Raw genomic sequence first — 25,010 nt, forward strand, 5'->3', positions numbered from 1 at the left:
CTAATTCATGCTCATTGTATGAAAACAAAATTCAGTGTTGAAATTGAATGGGGGCTTCATGACAGATCTTCCAGGGCTTTTGTCAGGGAGACGATGGGATAAAGGGTATGGATTGTGATAGCAGAGTATGCAAGAGAGTTAAGCATTGGTGGAATATTTTGGTATCCTTGCAAATCTCTTCTGGACTGTCTGATAGTGTTCCTCTTCTGTAGTGGCAAGTACAGCTCTGGCATCAAGTACATTTAAAGGAAAAAATTCACATTGCAGCGCATCCCAGACAAGTTATTAAGAAGTCAGATTTTTTCCCCTTAGTTCTCTCAGGAAATGGAATAAACAATCTCAGAAAGTAACAAATAAAACTTTCTAAAAGTAGAGGAAAAAATGTCAATGTTTAAACCCCTAGTACGTAACATTGAGTAGGAAATGTCTTTCATTTCACAATTTTTGTAATTTGAAAAATTTTTACATCAGGACACATCTAAGTAGTTCCTGAAAGGCTTAGCAAAGAACATGAAGAACAAGACCAGCTAGCAGAGCAGTGCTGACATAGCGCATTTTCCTGGGACACTAGAGACCAAGGCTGCATACCATGCTATATGCTCTTCCACATCACAAGTATTCCTGCTATCAGGCATGTAACCTTCTTTTTTAAAATCTAAAAATTCCTGGATTTCAAGATAATTTTTGGGGGTAAGTTCTCTAAACTCTTGTATTCAGGTAAATTATTCCTTTGCTAAAAAGAAAAAAAAAGTTGTTCTTAGCTACTTGCCTGAAATGTCAAACTAGATGTTACTTATGCTGCAGAAGACACTTGCTTCATGTTTTCATTAGTCTTTAAAGCCAGTAGGAAGCCCTTTTCCCAGCTTTCCTTCCAACTAAGTTATCTAACTGAATCTAAGAGGGTGCATGACCTGATATAATAAGTTTACCCTCCATAAAAGAACGACATTCTGTGTCCTTTCTTTGCTGCTTACTTTGGCATCCCCTGCTAACTTGGGCTTTGCCAAGTCCTTCTGTGATCCACTTTAGCCCATCAAATGGTAGAAGATTACCCAAATGAAAAATAAAATGTGAAGTTTTCTGATGAAGTGGTTTAAGTCAGATCAGTCAAGAACCTTACATGTTCAAGAGCAAGTGCCAGAGGAAGATCATATGGCCAGAAATAGAGGGAGTAAGCAGTGAAGGCACTGTAAGGGAGGGGAGACAGAGAGGAAGGAATCAAGACCTTCCTGTTGGTTACAAGCTACAATGCTGAATGCTGACTCAGTTGCCTGTGGAACAGCAGACTAAGCCTACTTCCCAGATTACATGTTTTTCTCTGTATCACCCTGTAGGTATAACTTAAAATCTTCTTGTTCTTAACTGAAGCTTCTACTGTTATTTTAAGGTAGTTCTTATTGTACAGTTTTCAGTGGTCATTCATATAAGCTTCATTATTTGTTATTTTTCCCATTACAGTAAGCCCATAACAAAACATAAAGTTACCAATATCTCACTTTTTGCTTTTTCATAAAAGAGGTTTCATGTAAAGCATCTAATTTGCCACCAATATCACAAGGCTGAAACTGGATATTAATGAATTGTCCCATTATTTTGAAGTGCAATGGTGGAACTCTAACCTGACCTTTGGCAACATACTGTCAAGAACAACCCTGTCTATAGATGCATCCTTCAGGGATGTGAAAGGTGTTTCAAAAGAAACAATAACACCAGATGAAAGCACTAGATGAAATAATAGTAAAGATTCTTATTCACAATTTGAGAACAGAAGCACTGAGACTGAAACGTTCTTTTTGTTAGCACAAAGGCAAGCTCTTGCAGATTTAGCAGAATGAACCGCACAGATCTCTTTTCCACTGAGAATAGCTCCTTACCAGTAATTCTGTTGTATTGTGAGCAATTCATGAAGTCTTTCTTGAATTTCAGATCATATGCTCAGTCACTTGAAAACAATTAAATAGTCAACTAATAATAAAGGCTTTTCTTGAATAATGTGTGACATGCTTAACATTCCTACCACATGTCACAGCCTACAGAGAAACAAAAGCTCTTTAATCTTCTCATCCCTCCACTAGTAGGTAAGGATATCTTTTGTAATACACACTTATGAATGGATGTAAACCCTAACTTTGACTTTCAACTTAGTCAGTGGAAAGATTTTTCAATAATTTCAGTTGCAATGATGTATTCTTCCTTTTCTTACCAGTAGTTATTCTCTTTTTTTTCCCCTTCACTTTAAGAAGCAGAAAATACTTTGGTATGAAATTAAATTAATTCAATTAAATAATGCTGAGGATCAAACTTGAGTGAGGGTAAATAGAAGAGCAGAAAATTATCAGTTCAGCAAGGTTTCATATATAACCTGTGACCACAGTGTTTTATGTGTCTTACTTGTTGTGCCTCTTACTGCTTCTGTGGTGACCTCTGTCATGCTACCCTATCCACCAACTCTTAGTCATCACCTAATTTGCACAGAAACTGTGATGAATGAAAAAAATTAAAAGAAAAAAACCCTTATTATATGTGCCTTGGAGCTAGTTGGATTTCACTGCAGAGGAACTAGAAAGATCTTTGAAGGGAATATCTGCATTTAACAAAGTTGAAAGAATCCCTCTCTCAAAATGAAGGCAGCATTTACATCAGGTTTCTAACTTAGCAACTAAGGAAAAATGTGCAAGCTATAAATCACAGCTTAAGTACATGAACAGGAGAACCTAAAAGGGGAATAGGAAAGAATTGTGTAGGAGGTAAAAAAAGTATTTGACAAATATAGTTAATAGTCTGATGTACTTAATTCTTGACTTACACTTGGGACCTGTGGAACTTGGAGACTGTCTCACTGACTTATTATTAAAGAATACACACAATATAGCAGGTTGAACAGGTTCTGGACCATAAGAATAATATATTCCTGTAACTACATATGAGCAGAGACTTATTCTTTTAAAACTCAGAATAAACAGCTACCAGTTTCACCTTGTACTTCTTTGACAATGTAGCTTTATTTTTACAGCATGTTTTGAACTCTGGAAAACACCTCCAGTTCATTTTAATTGTCCCATCTTGCCTTTGATTTGTTATATGGGCTTGCTCTCTTCAACATTAAAGTGCTCAAATGCTGCACAACTAGCTAATATACAATATACAATATCGCAATATACAATCTAGGGTTTAAAAAATATTTTCTGATATAAGCAATTATATAACCCAACAAGTCAACTAGATCTGTAGATGATCCTAAGAAATTCCTGGTTTCTATGTAAACATGTACAGACATTAAACTTTGGTAGTGTGCACTTCCACAATGACACGTTATTCCATTATTATAATAATGTTTTACAGTTCCTAACAATGAAAGGAATTACTGTTGTGGATATATGAAGTAGTAAAGATTTTTTATCTGTTATGCTTGCATATTAAAAATGCAATGAAAACCTTTGACCCCAAAGTATTTGTGGCTGTGTACACAATGTATGCTGAAGTGCACTTACAAACTCTGAGGCAGTCCTTGATTTTCTCAATGTGCAACCTTGACAACCTCCATGTTAATTTTGAAAAATGATAATCACATCCAGCAGCTTCCGTGGACAGAAAGTAGGCCTACAATTTCTAAGATCTTGATAGCTACAGCAGAATTTGTTTATTTAATTAAAATTGTCAATCGGTACACATACAACATTTAAATGAATGACAACTGAATTTTGTAAATGCTTCAGAGAGGTACCTAAGTTTCTTCAGAGTATATTACTTTCCATTAAATTCTAATTCTAATTCTAAATTAGCATTTTTAGCTTAATGTCTCTTTACAATGGGGAGAAATTGCTATTTATGCAGTTCTGAAGATATACCTATTAGTGTGTGAGTTACTGAGCAAGGTCTGAGGAATAGAAAGATTCTGCCTTTAGAAGAGAATTCTGTGCAATAAATACAATGTATTATACTAAACAATTAGGATAAAAGAAAGATGTGTGTTCAAGTAGAATACGTGTATAAGTTAGCCAGGAATCTTGGGATTGTGGAAAGGAGTAACAAAATATATGATCAGGTAACCAAAAGCTTAGTAACTACAAAAATCTTGAATTAAGGATATTTGGGCATGATTCCTTGTGCCCCTTGCAAACTTTCTGAATGTTGAACTGTTGAATGATAGTATATTTTCAAAACTGGGCTTTTGTGGCGTATGTATTTTTAAAAAAATAATTCTTAAAGAGCACTTACCTCAGTTTACTTACTGTATAACACAGCTGCAAATATTAATGTCTTTTGGCCCCACTGCGACAGTTAAATTTCAAAGAAATAACAGAATATCTGATTTTTCTAGTAAAGGTTCTATGACAGCAGTAAGTTAATCTTGCATTGTAAATATTCAAGAAATTTCTGTACAGGAAGCTTGATACACACTATACAGTAAATAAAGGAATATCTGTTCAGTAGTAAAGAAAGATAAGGAGAGATGAGAAGATCTGTGCTGTAACAGATGAAAAGACACAGAGCTCAGCCCTCAAATTGTTGTGTTGTGTTTCATTAAGAGCATCTGTTTCCTAGTAGGGACCACTGGCTGAGCTTCTCTTGGGAAAAGAGCATCAGCCCACTGCCTTAGCTTTATCAGTTCTATAATTTGTTTGATGAATTTTGATTAAGGTACCAATACCCATAATTATTATATATAAGCTACAGGTTGCCAAGGACAGTCTGCATGTCATTCTACTTGATCCTCTGCTGGCTCCTGAGTAAGAACATAAGTTAGTGAAATCTTATCGGAGACTTAAAAACCTAACAAACAACTTGTCCAACAGGTAAGAGGACTAGAAAATATTACATCCCAATATAAAATATTATCTTCAGAAATGCTCTTCAAGATACAGCAAGAACATCAGACATACACATTTATGGATTAAACAAAGACTATAGGGGTAGTACTCTTAATACACAAGAATTTATTTTTTTAATATGGTCATTCAGATGATGAAAAACTGGTGAAAAACTAAAAAAGTTATATACTAGCAATATCACAATATATTTTATAACGGTGAAATTATTGTCTCTTTCCTCCCTAGAGATAAATTTATGCACTTTGCCTACACTGCAGTATCACTCTCTGTAAGTAAAGAAATTAAACAAAGGTATGGGCTCATTATACTCCTTTGAAAACTTTATGTTTTATCAGAACACAGAATAAATAGGTTGCAAAGTCATCTAGTCTAACACCTTACTGAAAGCAGAGTCAACCTGCATCAGACTGTTCAGGTTTATTTGAGTTAACAGTATCTCCATGAATGGATATTTCACAGCCCCTTTTGGTGCCTCTCTAGCATACAGCTACCTTCACTGTGAAAAAATAGTTAATACAGAAATGGAATTTCCCTTATTGCATGATGTCTTTACAATACTTTTAGGTGTTGCAAATACCAGGTATTTAATACAAAAGAGCAATGTTCTGTTGGCTATTCAAATTATTTGAATCCCTGTCATCATAAAATTTTTGCCTGTTATGAGTTTTTTTTCAAAGGATGTCCCAGAAGCTTGGAGCCAAGTTACTGTGTTTATCTTTACATGGATACAGGACAAAAGTCACTCGGTTTAGCAATGGCAGAATAGCAACCAAGCAGGTTGAGGATCTAGTGTATATCAAAAGTACTGCCAGATAGGAACTAAACTGCAACTCATCCAACTTTAGACTTCTAACAGTTTGTTGTTTAGTTTAAGTTATTAATGTAGATTCTGTCCAGAAGCAAAAGGGAGAAACAAGACATGTTGGGGTTACTCAAGTCACTTCAAGCTATTTTCTTTCAGCAGTTACAGAAGATGGTTTGACAACTGTAACCAGCGCTAAGAAATGTAGTAAAATCTGTCCTAAAAAATGATGATTCATTGTGAAAGCTACTGGCATCTTGTTATACAATAGCTGTTAACTCTCCTTGTTCTATAGATTTATTTTGACTTGAAATAAATAACTGAGAAGCTCAGTTAAGCAGTTATAAACCTCTCATTCTTACTTCCATAACAAAAATACCAAATATCCCTGGCTCAATGCAAAAAAAATACACTACAGGACCTTTCGGTGTGACAGGAAATTCACAAGGTTCATTACAAGGCCTTTATCACAGTTCATAACAGAGTTTTGTCTTGTCTTTACCTAGTATATTCTGCTGAGATATTATCTAGGGAAAGAGTAGTTACAATCAGAACAGATACAGTCCTAATCAGCGTGTGCCATCACTGATCAATGAGGTTACTAAGTAAACTATCCAGTAAATTATCAGCATTTCTACATCTTCCTTTCAGGAGGCTAATCAAATATGAAATCATTAGAGATGCATTTTCACTGAAGTGAGGACATCTCCCCTGTGTGTAAAAATACTCTGCAAGGTAGATTTCAGTTCCAAATCTACTAACTACTTCTATAAAAGTGGGCAGCTTTTTAATGACACTTATCAGTCTTCTGTTATTGTTGTGGTTCAGTGACCCCACTGAGACTCTGCCAAATCACACACCGCTCTCTCTCTCTTCCCCTTCTCTTTCCCCTCCCTGATGAGGTGGAATGGAGTTGAGAAACCAAGGCACAAAAAGTGAAATTCACAGACTGAAATAAGAACAATTTACTGGAAACAGCAATGAGATAAGAAAATGGACGGGAACAGTAACAATACTATTAAGAAAAGTATGAAAAAGAGAGGGTGATTCACATGCAAAAATGCTCACCACCAACCCCAAGACAAGTGAAGTGAATGACTCCCTGCTCCCTGCCATGTTTTTTGAGCAGAAGCCATGTTCTCCTCAACATAAGCCTGAGAGTCCCTTTCCCCTACCCCTGGCAGTGACATGAGGTGGTACTGAATAACATTAAGGTCCTGATGCCTCCCAGCTATTGCAAAAAAAATTAACCTTGTCCTGGCCAAAACTCAGACAACTATAAAATAACATTGCTGGATAAATAAACAGAGATAGTAAGGAATCAGTTTAGTACTAAAACCATGCCATACAGCTCTATCAAACATTTGACCTCAAATATTATACCCAGCAAATACCTCTAATAAAATTACTAAGCTTGCCCACTGGTCTGACTAATGACAGCTAAAACTTCAGGGACTACTCTTTTTTTAAAAAAAATTCAGACTTCTAAACCGCAAGGACATTAGTGATACATGCCTGATAAGACACGCTTCTGCAAGAATAATGATAAACAGAAAAAGAGCCCTTTTTTAGTAGCTGAAAACATATATATAGGTATAGTTCATTTTATAGTTTGGTGCTTGTTGTGGTTTAACACTGGTTGGCAACAAAGCCCCACAGAGCTGCTCAATTGCTCACCCCTAGTGGGATAGGGAGTCTACTGAAAAAGTGAGAGAACTTGTAGATATTAAACAGACAGTTTAATATCTCAGAAGACTCTGCTGTGCATGCAAGCAAAACAAAATAAGGAATTCATCCACCACTTCCTATTGGCAGGCAGGTGTTCAGCCATCCCCAGGAAAGAAGGGCTACACCATGTGTAAGGATGACTCGGGAAGACAAATGCCATCCTTTGAATGTCCTCCCATTTCTTTATCTTCCCCCCGCTTCATATGTTGAGCACAATGCCATATGATCTGGGATATCCCTTGGGTCAGTGGGGTCAGCTGTCCCAGCTGTGTCCCCTCCCAACACCTTGTGCACCCCCAGCCTTCTCACTGGTGGGTTTGAGTGAGGGGCAGAAAAGGCCTTGACAGCAAGCACTGTTCAGCAATAGCTAAAACACCCCCGTGCTATCAATCCTGTTTCCAGCACAAATCCAAAACATAGTCCCTTGCTAGCTACTGTTGATAAAATTAACTCTACGCCAGCCAAAACAGTGCTTTGTCTTTCATGATACCCAGATTGCTGTAAAATATTGGTTTTTTTTTCAAAATCAGCATCTGAATATTTGTGCAATTCAATACCTTTCCGATGAAACTGCAGTGATCCTAGCAGACATATGGACTTCAGCATTTCTGTTGTGTACATTTCTAAGCAACACTGCAACTGGATGTATAGCCTACAGATTTCAGGATGAATTTCACCATCTTCTGGGCTGCAGCAAAAGAGAATAATTTAGTTAGGAAAGAGACTAGAAGTATGCAAGGGTCATCAAATCCACTTACCTACTGATGCAAGCAACACATCAGAATCTGCTTCACAAACTATAAAGCGGTTTCTACTGAATTGTATTTACAAACAATTCTTTAGATCTATAAAGCTCTAGGCTTAACACAGCTAAAGCTGGATTGTCTTCAGTAAGATTACACGTCCTTATTGTCTCCTCTGATATTTTTGGAAAAGGAGTAAATAAGTGACTATTTTCTCCTCTTTCAAAGCTTTGGATAAGTATTTCCTGTGAGACTGAAGCGTTCTTTTGCCATCCAGTTTCAGTTACCCTTGGTCTTGACACAGACACAGGAGACACCAGGGCCACTTTAACAGTTGAGGTTAGAAATTCTGGATCAGGCATAATCAATCTACTTTGAAGACACTCTCATCAGAAACAAGTCAGTTTTAGTTCTATATATTCTGCCTCAATTTGTTTTCCCCCCATGTTTAAATTAGTAGTTATGTGATTCTGCACTGTGAGGAGAATGGGATGCAGAAGACTTTTTTTTCAGAGAAGTAGTAACAATCTTGAAAACAAAAATAGAAACCAAGAGTAATTGTACACCTTCAATTAATTGCTCAGGAAACTAAGAAAATAATTTACCCAGATCCAGGAACCAATTCTCATGCCTGGTTGTAAAATCAGACATTAAATATCAATTTTGTAGGCTGCGTATCCTACACGAGTACAAACACTCTTTATTATAAACTATTCTGTAGAACTATTTTGGTAAGTGCTAATGAAGTGATTTAGCCAGTAATCCCTGATAATTAGGTTTTCAACACTCATTGTGAAGGTACCTTCAATAGGGCAGTAAGCAGTTAAGATTGACTGGGATTTCAGAGATTTCATTTTCAGACATTCTTACTATTCATTTCCTACATAGTGATGCTAAATGGCAAGACCCCTCAAAACTGACTTTTATAATAACTAGAGGAACCTACTTTTCTAACTATGCTGAACCTAAAGGTACTTCTGAATACTACTGCTAAAAAATAAAAAAAAAAATTCAGCACACTTACAGAATTCTAGCCTACAAATAATATAAAGGAAGCTTTCGAAATAAAAAGATTGCAAACATTCTTTAAAGTGATTGCATTTCCTGTGGTTAAACTTACACTTCAAAAGACTCCCCTATATATGAAATAAAAGTAGATGTGAGGATTTCCTAACAGGAACCAAAGGAACTTATCTGATAATTTATTTGCAGCAACAGTAGATTGGGCTGATATGGTCAAATAATTTCTTAATACCAATCTAGGCCAAAGGCTTCGAGACCTACAGCAGACAATGTTTATTTACACTAGTGAAACGGGTTCTTTCTGACCTAAGAGATCATTATTTATACCTAGATCCAGGGTCCAGCCAAAATGATCAACTGATCAACATAATATATATTTATAATACATTATAATATGTGGACTGTTGGAGGCTTTTACTATCCTGATTTGTCCTACCTTTTACCTTACAGATAAAACTTTTTTATACACTTTTGTATCAAATATGCTTAAATTTTCAATGAACATTACTCCCAAGTTCAGTATCATGAATTGCAGTAGACAATGATACACCTGTTTCCCCCCTCCACCCCATTGTTTCCATCACTTACTGTTGCAGCCTTTTTCTCAATAAGCACATATACAGTAATTTCCTTTGAGCTGTCCTTACCAATACAGGGATTACAAAAAATGTAAGGAGTGTAGAATCACATTTGTTTTCCATCCTCAAGATCCAAGTCCAAAATTTTGGTCATCAAACTTACTGCTTACTTCATGTAATACCTAAGTCCTGGAGCCCCTCAAATATACACACAAGCACATTCAGTTTCTGTCTGAGTTTCCTAGATGCCCAAACTTTTTTTTTGAGAGCAGGGTTTCTTCTGTCCTGAAGCCATCGATTTGCCTATTCCACCTGAAGGTGACTCCTCCATGTTCTTGTGCAAAGTGGAGCCTACAAAAAATTATAGCCACCTTGGATGGTTATGATGACCTTTTTCTCCTCAGTGATGAGTACGCTTTCTGAAAGGGAGATGCAGTTCTACTCCACTATCTCATGCAAGTCACGCTGAATCTGTCTAGTTCTTGTGAGAGCTAGTATTATTTAACCACAAGTCTATCTCTAAGAGGAGTAATCACTACATTGATAATTTCCTTGTAGCAGATTTAGATAAAATTGGATTATGGCTGTCCTATTTTTCACTGTACTATTTAAAATGTTAGAAATACTCAGATCTTTTAGAAGTCATGGCTATTACAGGAACTCAATTTGCAATGTTTATTTACAATTTGCAATGTTCCTTTCTAGCTGTCACTGGCAAAAAGATTTCAGGATCTGCATGCCTTATATGGCTATCAAATTTCTATGAAGCAAAAATGGTGAAAACTTTTAAAACTTTTTTACTCTTAGTGACAGAATTTTTAATTGTGCAGACTAAGGCAGCAGCAATTATATATAAGATGCTCATGAGCCAATTCAATTTTTTCAGTGGCTTCCTATTTACAAATGAGCTGGAAGAGTATTCAAAAGCACAATAATACATATTTTTTTGCTCTTGTAAATCTAATGTCTTTTTCTTGCAAAGTACATTTATGAATAGAGTGAAGTAAGACGTAGACACTTTGATGATATATGCATGTTCTGACCCATTCTTGTTTTCTCAAGAATATGGAGCATCTGTAATTGGACTGCAGGCAAAATGTTTCTCTAAATTGCAAATCCAGAGTAACAGCAGTGACATTCAAGAAAAATATTTTTAATTATGAAAACTTTACACAAAGAAAATTATTTCCAGGCCAGTACCCTCACTGATTGTCTCAAACTATTTAATTAGTATCTAATTACAATAATGACCACAAGAATTCCTTTAGCTTGCAACCAAACAATTTTCTCCTGTGCATGTATATAGGTCTCATTTTCATGCTGATGTGAATGCACATAAAGATTTCTTTCACAATCCCTGAATTCTGTGTACAGGGCTTAACATTTCTCTTTAAAGTGCTATAAATTTCAATTCTCCATATTTCTAATTCTGTATGTTCACTGTCATGTCATGAGAAATGCTGAATGGGGGACTGGTACAGACATAACTTTCAGAATGCTGGTTATGATATGTTTATTATTAACTAATACTTATTAGCTATATACCGAATTAATATTTATTTACAAGTGCTCGCTTTGGCAGCACATATACTAAAAAAATTTATTTACAAAGAAAAGTTCAAGCAAACTGATAATATCACCCCTCTCATCCCCCACAGTCAGCTGCTTCAGTTAGTCTGGTTGATTTCTTTATGAAGACCAGTACAGATTTTCAAGAGTTATCCCATATAACAGAATCTTATACAGTATTGTGCTAAATCGTGTTCTCAACAGAGCTGTTTAATAGCTTATGTGCAGGTGGGCACATGATAGCTAGCACAGCACTGACCACCTGCACCTGAGACAAAGACTAGCACCTCACCATCGGCTTCCAAGCACAGCTGCCGCAGGACTGTGAACAGGAATTGTGCTCACTTCCCACATCCATTGTGGAACAGAAATTTTCTTGCTTTTCCCTATCCACTCAGGTAAAATGAAGAGTTACTGGTAATTTTCAAAGGATTTGGATACACAGGTTGTGGCTTCTTGGAAATACTTCATCTGACAGAGAAGTGCTGCTGCCTTTCCTAAGAATGCAGAGAATGGCCCATGTAGGAAGGGACCAAAGACAGAATTTATGGAATTTCATGGCTCTGAGAAAGCCTCCTCACTTGCCAGTGAGGCAGCAAGACACATGTCTGCATACATAAGAAGGGTGAACGGTGAGATGGGTGCACGTGTTATGCACATGTTTTGTATGCAGGCTGAAGTCTATAGGTCCATGCAAGCTGCCACATTGCTTAACAACCGTCAGGTGTAACTCCTGCCTGATCTTCACGAGAGTACAGTAGGCTTTGATTTTCACACTGAACTAAGAGAACACATTCCTTCCCACAAAGATTCTTTTTTGTTTTTAAGACTTAAAAACTGTATTAAAGACAGATAGATAGGTAGCTTATTACTACCAAAAATGACGTGTTCCATCACAGGGTCTGTAGGATTACTTATTTGACTTAGAAATGCTGATATCTAGGTAAAACAAGTAGATAATTTGGCTCTGATTTTCCTTTTTGTTCTCTCTGCTAAATTATGTTGATAGTTGTATATAAAATACTTCCAAATATCTTGTCTCTTCCTTACCAGGAATTTCTGTAGTTGTCACATGAGTACCATACCCATCAGGGTGCCATAAAAGGCAGAAGTCCTTATTGAAAGATGTGAACACTACTCAGTTTATGAGAAATTCATACTGCTGTGTGAGCCCTACTTCTGTAGATTGAGAGCTCTGATATCTACAGGTATTAAAGCAGTTACAAAAGTGAAAACACTGTTTTGTTCCTTTATATAACGGTAGCTGACGTTATGCAGTTTACCACACTGCTATTAATAGTATAATTTTTTGTAAAAATAAATAAATCTATAACATTACATTCTCACATTTTGACCATTAGTAAAATAGATGGCTTTCTTTCTGTAAAATCCTACATTTAAAGATCAGGTCATGTTGGTCAAATGAATATGTTTACAAAGCACTGACAAGAAGTGGAATTTCCTTTTTATTTTCCTTAGCAGATATTTAAAATAAAACCTACAGGGGGAGCTCTTACACCAACCACATAGTACCCAATATCGTTAAGAGAGCTGAATGCAGTTATTTTGATAATTATTTTAAAATACAAGAATAAAAAGAATAAACATTATTAAAATGCTCCTTCCTAAATGCAAAGGTAAAGAGCGAATATTTTTTCCCCCAAAATACTTGACACATGATTTTATTGTACTGCCAAAATGTTGGTTACAATTAAGAAAATACCTTCAGATTTTTCTGAATTTCCACAGGTGTCCAGCATTCACAGTTCCATTAAAATGTGTGAAACTTAAGACAAAAAACCTGAAAAAACAATTATAGTCTAATTCTGAATTTAACTTCATAATTTTAGTCACACATTTACAACAGAGCAGTATTTTACTTTTACTATCAACAACATGAAAAATATATATATTGACGATCTCTGGTTAAAAGAGTAGTGATGTTACATGAAGGGTTTGATACATCTTTTTGTAAAAGCATTGTTTAGACAAATTCTATGCTTAACTCTAAGGAAAAGTATTAATAGTTCTAAAATACGATGAGCTGAAAGAACTATCTAGACATATAATGAAGAGTGTTTGTCTTTAAAAGCCAAAGGAAAATTAATTCATCAAATTCTGCCTTATGTTCCATATATGTATCTCTTATGAAAAAGAATGCAAGTTGCCTTGATGAGCTGTGGGAAATCACTGTCCACAAATATAACCCTGTAGATTGTACTTTAATTTAGTATCAAAACCACTTGCAGTTTAGAAACACACAGCAGCTAAAAAGATGATCTGGGAACAAGACCTACCTCAGACATGTGGAGCTTCTGTTGCAATGAAAAATGTGACAAATACTGCAGAGAAGATACACTTAACTGAGCACAAGGAACCCCTCTGATTATGGCTCAGGTGCAACAACCTACTAAACCTGCCTCTGCTTTTGCATCCTAAATAGATTGTTTATTTCTTTATCACATAACTATGCAGCTTTGAAGGCAACAGAAGACTGGCTGATGCATTTTGAATATAGGCAGAAAGTCAACCAACAATGTTTTCTTCAAAACAATTATTAGGAAAACATTCTTATTTATGTTCCTTCCATTTGTTGGGGTTATTTTAAATGTACACAAACTGCTGTCAGCTTCAGTGTCGTGTGTTGTTTTTTTGTTCTCTACTAATGCAATACCGTCATATAACCTCTATGCCACACCCCAGTCCAGGCAGGCAAAAAGCAGGGCTTTTTCTTTCTAGTAGAACCATAAATGACTGCAATGTTGTTTTTATTAAATCAGATTGTTGTTTTGAAGCAGTTACAACTGTACTCTCAACAACAAAGACATGTGATCAGATCTTGTTTAGTTAGATCAGTGTAAATATCCAATAACTCTGATACAGCTGATCGATTCAACCTGAGTATATGACAGAAAAAGCACAATAAACTCACAATGCAGTGAATCATATAATAGAGACATTGCAAACTCCCAGGTTGATGGCAGTTTAGATATCTCCATGCTAGAACCATTTATATAAGGGCCATGTATGGTCTGCAAATAACAGTCATTTTGAATATGCTGTTGTTTCCTTTTCATGGAGGGCTCCCCTTTTTCAGAAATAACCCTCAAATAAAAAATATAGCATCACATATGTTACCGAAGCTTCCCTGGGTTTTTTTCATGTTGAAGTTCTAAAATTCTTTTGGAAACTCACTATATTAAATAATTACTACAGATGCAGTAACTTTACCATTAAAATGGATTAATTAATTAAAAATTAATTAATACTATGATTCTTTCACATCCCTGACTTTACGTTATCAGGCAAACAAGTATCATGCACTGTTTTTAAGAGCTGTGCATGTACTTTGCAGCATATCCGCTATTTGAGCATGCTATTCAGAAAACATAGATTGTCCCTGCAGCCCGCAGAGAGGAACACACCAGAGCAGATGGATGTTCCTGAAGGAACTGCCACCTGTGGAGAGCCTATGCCGGAGCAAATTTTCCTGATAGGACTGCTGCCTGTGGATAAGCCCACACTAGAGCTGAGGAAAAGTGTGAGGATGTAGGAGAAGTAAAGCAGGTCAGTTATGGACTGACTGTACCTCCCCATTCCCATCACTCCTGCAGTGCTAGGGTGGTAGCGGTAGGTAGAGGAGCCTGGAATGAAGTCGAGCTTGGGAAACAAGGCAGAAAAGATGCTAGCTTAATGTTTGTCTTTTTGCTTCCCATTACCCACATTAGTAATAATTTTTATTTTAATTGTCAATAAATTAGGTTAATCTTTCCCAAGTCAAGCCTGCTCTACCCACAACAGCTGTAAGCAAGGTCTCTTGTCTTTATTGCCACCCAGTCTTTCTCATTCCTGTTCTTCCTGTTTTCTCCCCATGTCCTGCTGAGGAGTGACTGAGCAAGCAATTGGGTGGGAGTGTGGCTATTGCCTAAGACTAAACCACCACCCTAACTAAGCTTAAAATCCCCAACAGGGTACTTTTAAGCACTCAGAATTCCAAATGAAATTGCACACATGTCTTCAATTCTGCTTTTATCATAAGATTTAAAAAAAAAAAAAATGCAGCACTTGACCACTATGTCTTTGCAGAAACTTAACTCTAAGCCCATTTTCCACCGTTCTTTCATTTAGCTGTCTGTCCCTTGCCTTTACTCTAGAAAAATCTGTAAGACTTCTGCACTAGCCAACCATAAGCTGAACAGGGCTTTTCTCTCTACATATTATCAGATTCCCTGTTGAGAAGGTGGTGTCTGGTTAGATAAAAGAAATCTTTGGGCAAGCTCTCCAGTCAGCATTGCTTAGCTCTAGCCTCAGCTGAACAAAAAATCTCACAGCCTCAAATTACATCATGCCAAATAACAGATAAACCCAAACCATGACACAGGCCTTCCAGAAACAATCTGTGATAAGCAAGAAGGAGGCAGTCAGATTAGCTGTATATGCAGTAATTTCTAAGTTTATCAAAAAATTCCTATTCAGTACCCTACCTTGTCATCATCCAAGTTGTTCTCAAATGAATTTCTCTGAAAAAAACTAATGACAGCCAGATAAGGTTGTGTGATCCAATAGGCTCAAGCCCAGCCTCTTTTAACTTGACTGAAAGTCATGCTGCCTGTGGATTTCCTCTTTGACTTTTGCTAAGCTTCTATGTTCTTTAAAATGTTCCTTAATCAGTTATTATTCATTAATAACTAATTTACAAACTCTGTCTTTCAGAAGTCCACAAAACATAAACGGTAGGGATTCACAAGTCCACAAAACATAAATGGTAGGGATTCACACCTACACTCCTGTACAGCTTCTTTGGTTAACAGTTGTACAGAGATTTTATGAAAATCAAGCCAAGTACCTGATGTGGGGTCGTTTATGAAATTGGTTCTGATCTGTGTAGACAAATAAGGTCAAACTTTCCAGAAAGGCCTGGAAAAGAGTTAAATGCTTCAGCTATTTGATGCTGTAGGATCTAGGTCAGAACAAACTACTAACATACTGAATTCAGGAGGAACTCTGCTGCAGGCAAGTGATGCCATCTGCTGTTGACCATTCATAGGACACTAAACCAGATGTTTCCTTAGATTTATGACACTTCTTTTTCCCATTTTTCTTCTGTCTCTAGTACCTTTTTAGAATATAAATTTCAACATAGTTTTTCCAAAAGGCATTCCATAAAGCATTTGTGTGATCTAGGTAACTTTTATCTGTTTGTAACTTAGATTTCTAATTTTCCATATATCAAAATGAGAAAACCAGAGAAAAGATCATAGAATCAATCTGTTCGGAAAAGACCTCTGAGATCATCAAGTCCAACACTGCTGTGCTTACTACACTATGGCACTAAGTGCCACATCCAGTCTCATCTTAAAAACCTCCAGGGATGGTGAATCCACCACCTCCCTGGGCAGCCCATTCCAATGTCTGATTACTCTCTCTGTAAAAAATTTCTTCCTAATATCCAGTCTAAACCTCCCCTGGCAGAACTCAAGACCATGTCCTCTTGTCCTACTGCTGATTGCCTGGGAGAAGAGGCCAAGGCCCACCCGGCTATGACCTCCTTTCAGGTAGCTGTAAAGAGTGATGATGTCTCGCCTGAGCCCCCTCTTCTCCAGGCTAAACAGCCCCAGCTCCCTCAGCCTCTCCTCACAGGACTTGTGCTCAAGTCCCTTCATCAGCCTTGACCTGCTCCAGCACCTCAATATCCTCTCTGAACTGAGAGGCCCAGAACTGGACACAGTACTCCAGGTGTGGCCTCACCAGTGCTGAGTACAGGGAAAGAATCACCTTCCTGGTCCTGCTGGCCACGCTGTTCCTGATCCAGACCAGGATGCCACTGGCCTTCTTGGCCACCTGGGCACACTGCTGTTAGAATGAGTAGTAGTAAGAAACAATGTATTTCCTTTTCCTCAAAAATATAACATACCACATTGGTATAGAGACTATTTAAACTAATGGGAAAATATTCTGTAAGTTTTACTGTGATTTGGGTATGAGATTTACTTCATTAACAATTGCTGGAAAGTCTATACATTTTCATAATCCTTTCTTTTTCTGTTAGTCAAACAGTGTAACTACTGTAATTCTAAAGTGGAAGGAAAACAATCCACCAAGCAGACCATTACTAAGTTGCTCAGAATAAGTGTTTGGGATTCTGGATGCATCAACTGCTTCTAGGAGTGCTTTGAATATGGCAGAGTATATTTATCTTTTTAAAACCCCCAAATATCCAAATACCTCCATATAAAAGTATTTCAAGTGAAAAATAAATTGTGGTATAGAGTCAGTAGAAGTATCTCACACAGCTCCACCAGACACTTCACAGATCAAATCTGTATGAGTAGCGAAGTTAAAAATCACAGCTGCAAGACTGAGAAAACATGAATGTGTCAAAAAAAAAAAAAAAAGGAAAGAAAAAAAACCAGATTAGCTTCCTGAATTGAAATTCATATATGGGGAAAGAAATTTTTAAAACCATCTGTTGATAAAATGTGTTCAGGAAGCAGTATTCTGGCATAAAGAATTTTGCATTTTTTTCACTTCAGATTTTTTAATCCTGCTTTAGTCTCCATTTGACTTTGTGAACTGGTATTGCTTTTGGTTTTTTCCTCTTTGAAATGCCCTTTTTCTGCATGGGAAACAAGGATTCCTCCACAAAGTCTTCCTTGGGCATCTAGTATCCTGTATGAGCAGCTGCACAGACATACAACTCATTTCCAAGTCTTCAATGATGTAAAACGAATAGCAAGGCTGTACACATATGACACCTCGGGTAAGTCTGCAACTAAATTAAATGCCCAGACTTTGGAATGTCCACACTTTGGGGCACTGGTGCTCTTCACCCTGCATGACTCCTACCTCAGCACAGAGCTTCCCATTGCTCAGCCTCATGTGATATGGTTGCAGTTATCATCCTATTCCAAAATACCAATCTCTGCTTTGTTGGTGATTCTTTGGGGAGGGGGTGTAAACACATATGGGTGAACAGTGCTGCTTCACCACAATAACAGCTCCAGAACTGTTGGAAATAATTAGAGGCTGCTGTATAAACATGGCACTTCTAAATACTTTGCCACCTAACCATTTGTTGTGCTGCCAAGGTTACCAACAGTATATTTTCAATGATCTGTCTTGCTGTGATAGACAGAGATATGAAGTGTCAGGTTCTCTGTGCTCACACAATAAATGCAAACTTGTTTTTTTCTCCAATGGGAAAGCAGCTTCTTCAACAACTTCAAGCACATAATTTAATATAATATGGCAGTATTAGCATTCTTACACCAAATCTGCTGCCAGGAAATCTTCATGCAGAAAGTACTAATATGAAAGATAGGAACGGCAAGATAAACAATGAAGAGAAAAGGAAGACCTTCCATGAATAATTGTTTATATACAAATAACTCAGTGTATTATTTCTCTGAGAGTTAAAAATTATGTAGAAAATCTAAATGTAGATCTGCAAATGTATCCAGCAAGGAGAAAACGCTATTCAGTAACAGCAAGCACTTCAGTATATGTTTAATTTTAAAACATGAATTTTAAACATTATTTAACTTCTAATACTGTAAGGATTCTGGATTAAGGAATGTTAATTTAGTGCTTTGTCCAGATGAAAACTTAATGCCCAGATAATGTTTATAAATATTTAATTAATTGTTCTGAAACAGAACTATAAAGCCATTGGGAGCATTATAAGGGATTTTGTATGCCTTCTCAGATTTGGTTGGAATTTTCCCTGAGTAAGCTCGACAGAACTGGTATCTCCCTTGGCTGGAGGCTGATCTTGCAAGTTTCTGATGATGGTGTTGAGAGGAGTTACCATTTGGTACTTCATATCTTACTAGAGCAAATCTCTGTGCACCACAGCTCATGATAAATGTGAAGTCTTTTCTTAGATGACTATGCAGGAAGTCTAGCACTTGAAGGAGCATAACAGAACGTGGGTCATGATAAAGACATGCCCTTAATTGCAAGGGCCTGCACAATTATTGTGGCATATTGGCTAATTTCAATGAGAGGCAGAGAATCTAAATAGTTCCTTTCTACTTAGAGAGCACTGTTTCAGAATAATGAGAAATACTGAGAATTAGTAAAAACATTTCCATCAGCAGGCAATTTTCAGTCCAAAACTTAAAAAAAAACTTAAGAAATCAGAAACAAAATCTCAGTATATGTGGAATTCTAAGAGCCCATGTTGAAGTCCTCTTCTATGCATAACTTTTTATATCATGCTTTCACTTCTCTTAAGAAATATGAATATATTGCTAACATAGTCTGGATTTGTAAGATTCAGTGAGAATCAGAAATAATTTTCTGAGAAGAATATAAGCAAACCCAAACAGAACCAAGACAGGCAGAATGTCTAGCATGGAAAATTGCAGCCATGTGAGATTTCTTAATCAACCAGTATTTAGGAGAATCATTAGGAATGAAGCTCTTAAAACTCTTTATGAAATTCTCAGCTTTGGCCTCAGCAGTGTTTCAGTAGAAACCTACAGAAGAAAATTACTGGCATATGCTGTTGAAACAAACCTCAAAACAGTGGGTCTACTGGGGACAAAAAGGCACTCTTCTTGCCCATCTTAGTTGCGGATCAGCACAACAGTAACTTTTAACTACATCTGTGAAGGTAGGTATGAAATTCTAGTATACTTTTTTTCACAAATGTATTTTTTTTAAATTCTGTCAATAAATAATTTTTTTTTTTCTCTCAGAAATGCTACAATGAAAAAGTTACTTTGGATTTGTCTGACACTAATTTTGAACTATGTGTCTTCTCTGGTACCCCTAAATTTTGTGGGCATAGAAAACATTAGCATGACATGAAAGGCTCATAATTAGCTGTACTTCTAAGTCTTCATATACTTTTTAAAATTTAGCTCTAAATCCCTTTGGGAAGCACTATTTGCAGACATAAATTAGTAACACTCAGGTTTTTGTTCAGGAGCTTATTAACTGATTCCACTTGTGACATGCCAAGATATATAAAGGAGTTGCTATATGCTGTTACATGTTATCACCTAAAATTCCAGTAAATTGACATTTTAAATCAATTTCAAAAGAAATAATTTATGAAATCAGTATGATAAAAATGTAATATTCACATGCTTTATTTAGGAAACATTATAGCAATAATAAAATAGACTATTTGAAAACTATGCCTTCCCTTGAAATACTGAAATATGATGCAAAATCACTAAATATTTATTTTTCAGAGATAATAAATACAGGTACACCTATTTAATAAGTAATTAATCTGAAACATCAGTCAGAGATGGAACGAAATTTTAAGACTTTTCCCAAAACATAAAAAAGTTTGGAAAAATTATTATTTTTGGTAATAATGTTTACTTCAGTAATGCTGCAGAATTAAAGGTAAGTGGATTCCAGCAGGGTTGTTATAGGTACATTCAGGACTCTGCCCTGAAGAGTTCCCAAACACCAAATTAGATGTTAATTTCATTACTGTTTGGAGATGGGCTATGAGTTAAAAAAAGCAAGAAACAGAAACACTTAAAAAAAAAAGGGGATGACAAGGGAGAAAAGGGTTTGAGGAAATCTGGAATGAAGCGAGGTAATACTAGAACTGACAAAATAGAGTCCACACTTAAGTTTTGCAGGCTTTTCAAAATCCCTACAGTCCTGCTTCTAGAGATATATGTAAGTGCTGGATCCTCCCCAAGAAAATTGCTTTCATAGAGAGAGTGTAAAAACTTTTGTATGTCCAAAAGTGAGAGCAGGACTTTTGAAAGTAAGACAAAATGGTGCAAGAGAAGTGTATGAAGTTATGAGAATGCCTGCAGAAGCACTGAATTTTCTGAACAAGGTCAGCTCTGATTTTGCAACATTTCTAAAGGTGCCCTGCCAATGTAATTCAGTCTCAGAATCTCTCCCATTATGTATGTTGTCTTCCTTCAATTTCTCCTGTAAAGGTTTGTATACTTCAAAATAGGAGTGTAAAGCAGTGGTTATTTCAACCATTGCTACAGATAAATAGGCTTACCTATGGCTGGAATACTCCATTATTCATGAGATAGATTTAGAGAAACAATGTCTATAAAACCTAACTGTAGTGGAATGCTGCCTGTGCACAGCAGAGAAGAGCATTCCATTGACTGACTTGAAATACAGCAACACCTTGCTTTTTCGTATCCTCTTCCAGGCTGCAGTTCGGAACCCATACTGGAGTGATGAATGCAGAACACATGTCAAACTGGAAGCCAATACACACTAAACCTGCAGGTTACTCCAACCACAGATCAAGGTACCATGTAGAATGGACTCAGAGTTCACCAGGTTGAAGATGCAGAATGCTGGAGAATACTCAGCATTTACGTAAGTTCTGAATCTCTGCTCCCCTGGGTCTTTATGTGTTTTATCTGCTTAAAACGTAAAAAAATTATGGGAGAAAGGACTAGAATACCACAAAGGAACTTCCTTTAGTTTTTAATGTTTACCTGCAATGGCACTGCTAGAAACCCAAGTACAGTGTAGACCTCGACATAATACTCTTTCCACTGGGTCAGATGATAGGAATGTGCCCTCTACTGCTTCACAGTCACCTCACAGCTTCACCTCATGTCTCAGAGGAAAAGCTACGTTGCTTTATGCCTGCCAGGGAGAATATTTCTGTGTGTTGCGATTCTCAAGCATGAGCAATGTCCCCGGCTGCTGGGCTGCCATGCAGCTTCTCTTCTGTTGCAGGACCCTTCATTCCAGTGGCAGGCTTACCTGTCTGGCTTACCCAGCACATGCAGTCCTTCAGTGTCTCAACAGTGGCAGCAGTGCACTGGAAGGGGCTGTGAATGTGCTGGTTGAGTGTAAACAGAAGACAGAGGCAAATAAGGAACTGACAAAAATGTGTCCATTCTACTTTAGCATCCACTTTTCTCTTCTGTCTCTTTCCTCCCTTTTCTAGGAGGTAGGTGCAAGTAGTCTAGAAATTAAGTTGACTCACCTTCAGCTTTGCCTAAAGGGAAGTGGCAGGTGCCACTGTGTTTTGTGAGTAGTCCAAAATTGTCAGCGTGTGTCAGGCTCTGAGGATGCTCTGACAGCACCTCTGGGATAAAGCTTGTCAGAGCTTGGAAAAGCAAAAATGCTTGTCCTTCTGCCTGCTGATAAGGTTTATCATTAAGCAAGGTGCTTAGCTATTCTACTTTGTCAAAACTAAGTTATGCTGTGTTACTGCAGATGTAGAACTTCCAGGACTTTCAGGACTGCTGTTCTGAACATAGTGAAATAATAGAGTGATAAATTCATTTTTAGGTATGTTTGCCCTTTACTGAATCTAGCTTCCAGTTATGACAGACAGATCTATAAAGGGAGATATTAACACCTTGTATTTTCAAGTCCCAAACACCTATTAAAGAGCAGTTCCAAAGACAACAGTACAAAGAAAAAGTCAGTCTGTAGAGATCAGCTATTATGAGAATTATAATCTTAGTAAATAACCTTATTACCTCCTCCATTATTTGCTTTCTGAATTCATGTATCAGAACCTGAGGTATTTTACTTAAATGACTTCTTTTTCAATTTGCAATTTAAACTGAGTAAACAGATTTTATTCTTAACAACAGAACCCACTTTAGCTCTATTCCACAGAAAACAGTTTTATCTCTTCCTTGTCCCTTTCCATCGTTTTGGGTGCACATGGTTTGTATAATTAGAAAATTTTTTTTTTAAGGAATCTACTCAGAACAATCCATGTGCACCTTATCCTCTTATGAAAGGAGTAAGCTATTTGGTATACTTGCTGCACTATCATGCTTTAGTTAGTCCTTAGTAAGTTTAGAGTCACTTCACGATTTAGAAATCAGGGAAGATGATCCAAAGTAGAACAAACACTGTCAGAATTTGCCCCTAGAATTTGATATGCTTGAAATCACATGAAAATTTTAAGCATTTAAGAAAGTCTACAGTAAATGTTTACAGAAGCTGAATGTAAAGATTGAGGGAAAATGAGACTTTACGTGATAAGAATGCTTGGTAATGAACTTGCTCCACATCCTGAAAGCTCTTCTTTGGAGGGAGACAAAAAATCTCCCTGACTTTACTAATTTTGGACACAGTTAAATCACCAGAACAACTTGGTGAGTAAGATACTATTAAACGATCATAAGAATTGTGGGATCTAGCCTGCCACATTGAAATAACTTACTGAGATGCTTTCAGTATAGCCTGAGAGTGCGAAAGGGAAGTTTTATATTTCCAACAGTTTTCAGAATTGAAAAAATCTCAACATTTTTACTTCATAGGATTTTAAGGTCAGATTTTTAAGGTGCTACTGTTTAAAATATCTGCAACATTTTAGCAAAAACCCCACATAACCTTGTATGGATTCAGAGTTGGTATTATGTTATTGGCATTATCATGTGTAACAGTTTTGATTCTTGTAGTGCATATTGACTGCTTTCCTTGTTTTCTTACATGTCGTATCATTATTTTTCATACTTAATTATACTTTTACCAGGTCACATTCTGGTCATCAGTTTCTGTGAAACACTACCTTAGTTCTTAACTTTCATCCGGCAGTTGGAACAATGATAACTCTAACAGAGGTAGGATCCAGCAGCAGTGCCTGCGATTCAGAACTCCAGGACACTGGAGCCAACATCACACTCCCCACCTCTCACACATACTTTTAGAGGAGTACCATGGCAGTGACTGTAAAGACATCCAGAGAGGACAGAGATCTCCATAAATGCTGCTCAACTGGTATCTAGCTGGGGCAGAGCTCTAGTTTGTTGCTCTATCTGTTGGCATAACATTGGTTTTGAATCACGATTATAAAAATTCTTTCCTGCTGAGCTAAGCGTTGCTACTCTTTGTCTCTGCTCAGCTACACTGACTGCCAGCAGTGCTTTACTTAACATCTGAAGTTAAACAGTTAAAATGGTTTCTGTTATGCCTGTCTTAATGTAGCTTTTATTAACTTAGAATCTTGGAGCCTCCTTTTTCTTTAATTTGTAAAATATTTTGAAGGAGTCTTTTTAGTTTGCTTGTGTGCTTTAGAAAGCAAATAATAATTCTGAAGGGTCATAATTCGGGGAAAATTCAGATAGTTCAATAAAAAATTGGCCACAATCGTGTGTCAACAGAATGTTTTAACACAACCTTAGGAAAAGATCTAATGTTAATTAGCTCTTAATTAATTAGAAATTACTGTTTAGTGCTTATCGAAAACATCAGAAATCCTACAGTATATTGAAAAGGAAAACAAAAGTAAAAATTACATAAACTTAAAAACTTAAGGCAACACTATGGTATGGTAACATTTCTGTGCACAGGAATGCAATCAGGGTGTGATTCTTAGGTCTACTTCCTCAACTTTTCTTGAATTCAGGGGAACTTAATTAACTATTTTATAAGAGTAACAGATGCACATGAGTGTCAAATAAGGAAACCTTAACTTTGCAGTTTCCCAAGGAGAAGATTTACAGTGATTTTTGTCACAAACTGGAAAGGACATCTAGAACTAATCTAGTCCAAGCCTCCTGCTCAAAGCAGTGTCAGCTAGAGTAGGTTACTGAGGAGTAAGTCCAGTTGAGTTCTGAGTATCTCCAAGGATGGAGACTCTATCATCTCTCACTGTACCTGTTCCAATATTCTACCAGCCTCACAGTAAAAATGCAGTTTAAAAAATGTTTAAATCAATTTTTTTTTTATTTCAGGTTGTACTTTCTGTTCTATCACTGGATACCACTGAGAATAGTCTGGCTATGTCTTCTTTACACTATCTCATCAAGTA

At 36.7% G+C, this 25,010-nt stretch overlaps 1 protein-coding gene across 1 annotated transcript in view; it reads right to left on the reverse strand.

Annotated features, from left to right (window-relative positions):
* Nucleotides 1-25,010, reverse strand: part of RGS7BP (regulator of G protein signaling 7 binding protein) — a 38,074-nt gene that overhangs the window by 5,420 nt on the left and 7,644 nt on the right. Inside the window, exon 3 of the mRNA XM_051788326.1 lies at nt 7,920-8,050. Within this exon, the coding sequence (XP_051644286.1) occupies nt 7,920-8,050 (131 nt within the window). The remainder of the gene's footprint in view (nt 1-7,919; nt 8,051-25,010) is intronic.

This window comes from Manacus candei, unplaced genomic scaffold (assembly GCF_025592945.1).
Source record: "Manacus candei isolate 608988 ecotype Guabito, Panama unplaced genomic scaffold, ASM2559294v1 h1tg000024l, whole genome shotgun sequence".
NCBI lineage: Eukaryota > Metazoa > Chordata > Aves > Passeriformes > Pipridae > Manacus > Manacus candei.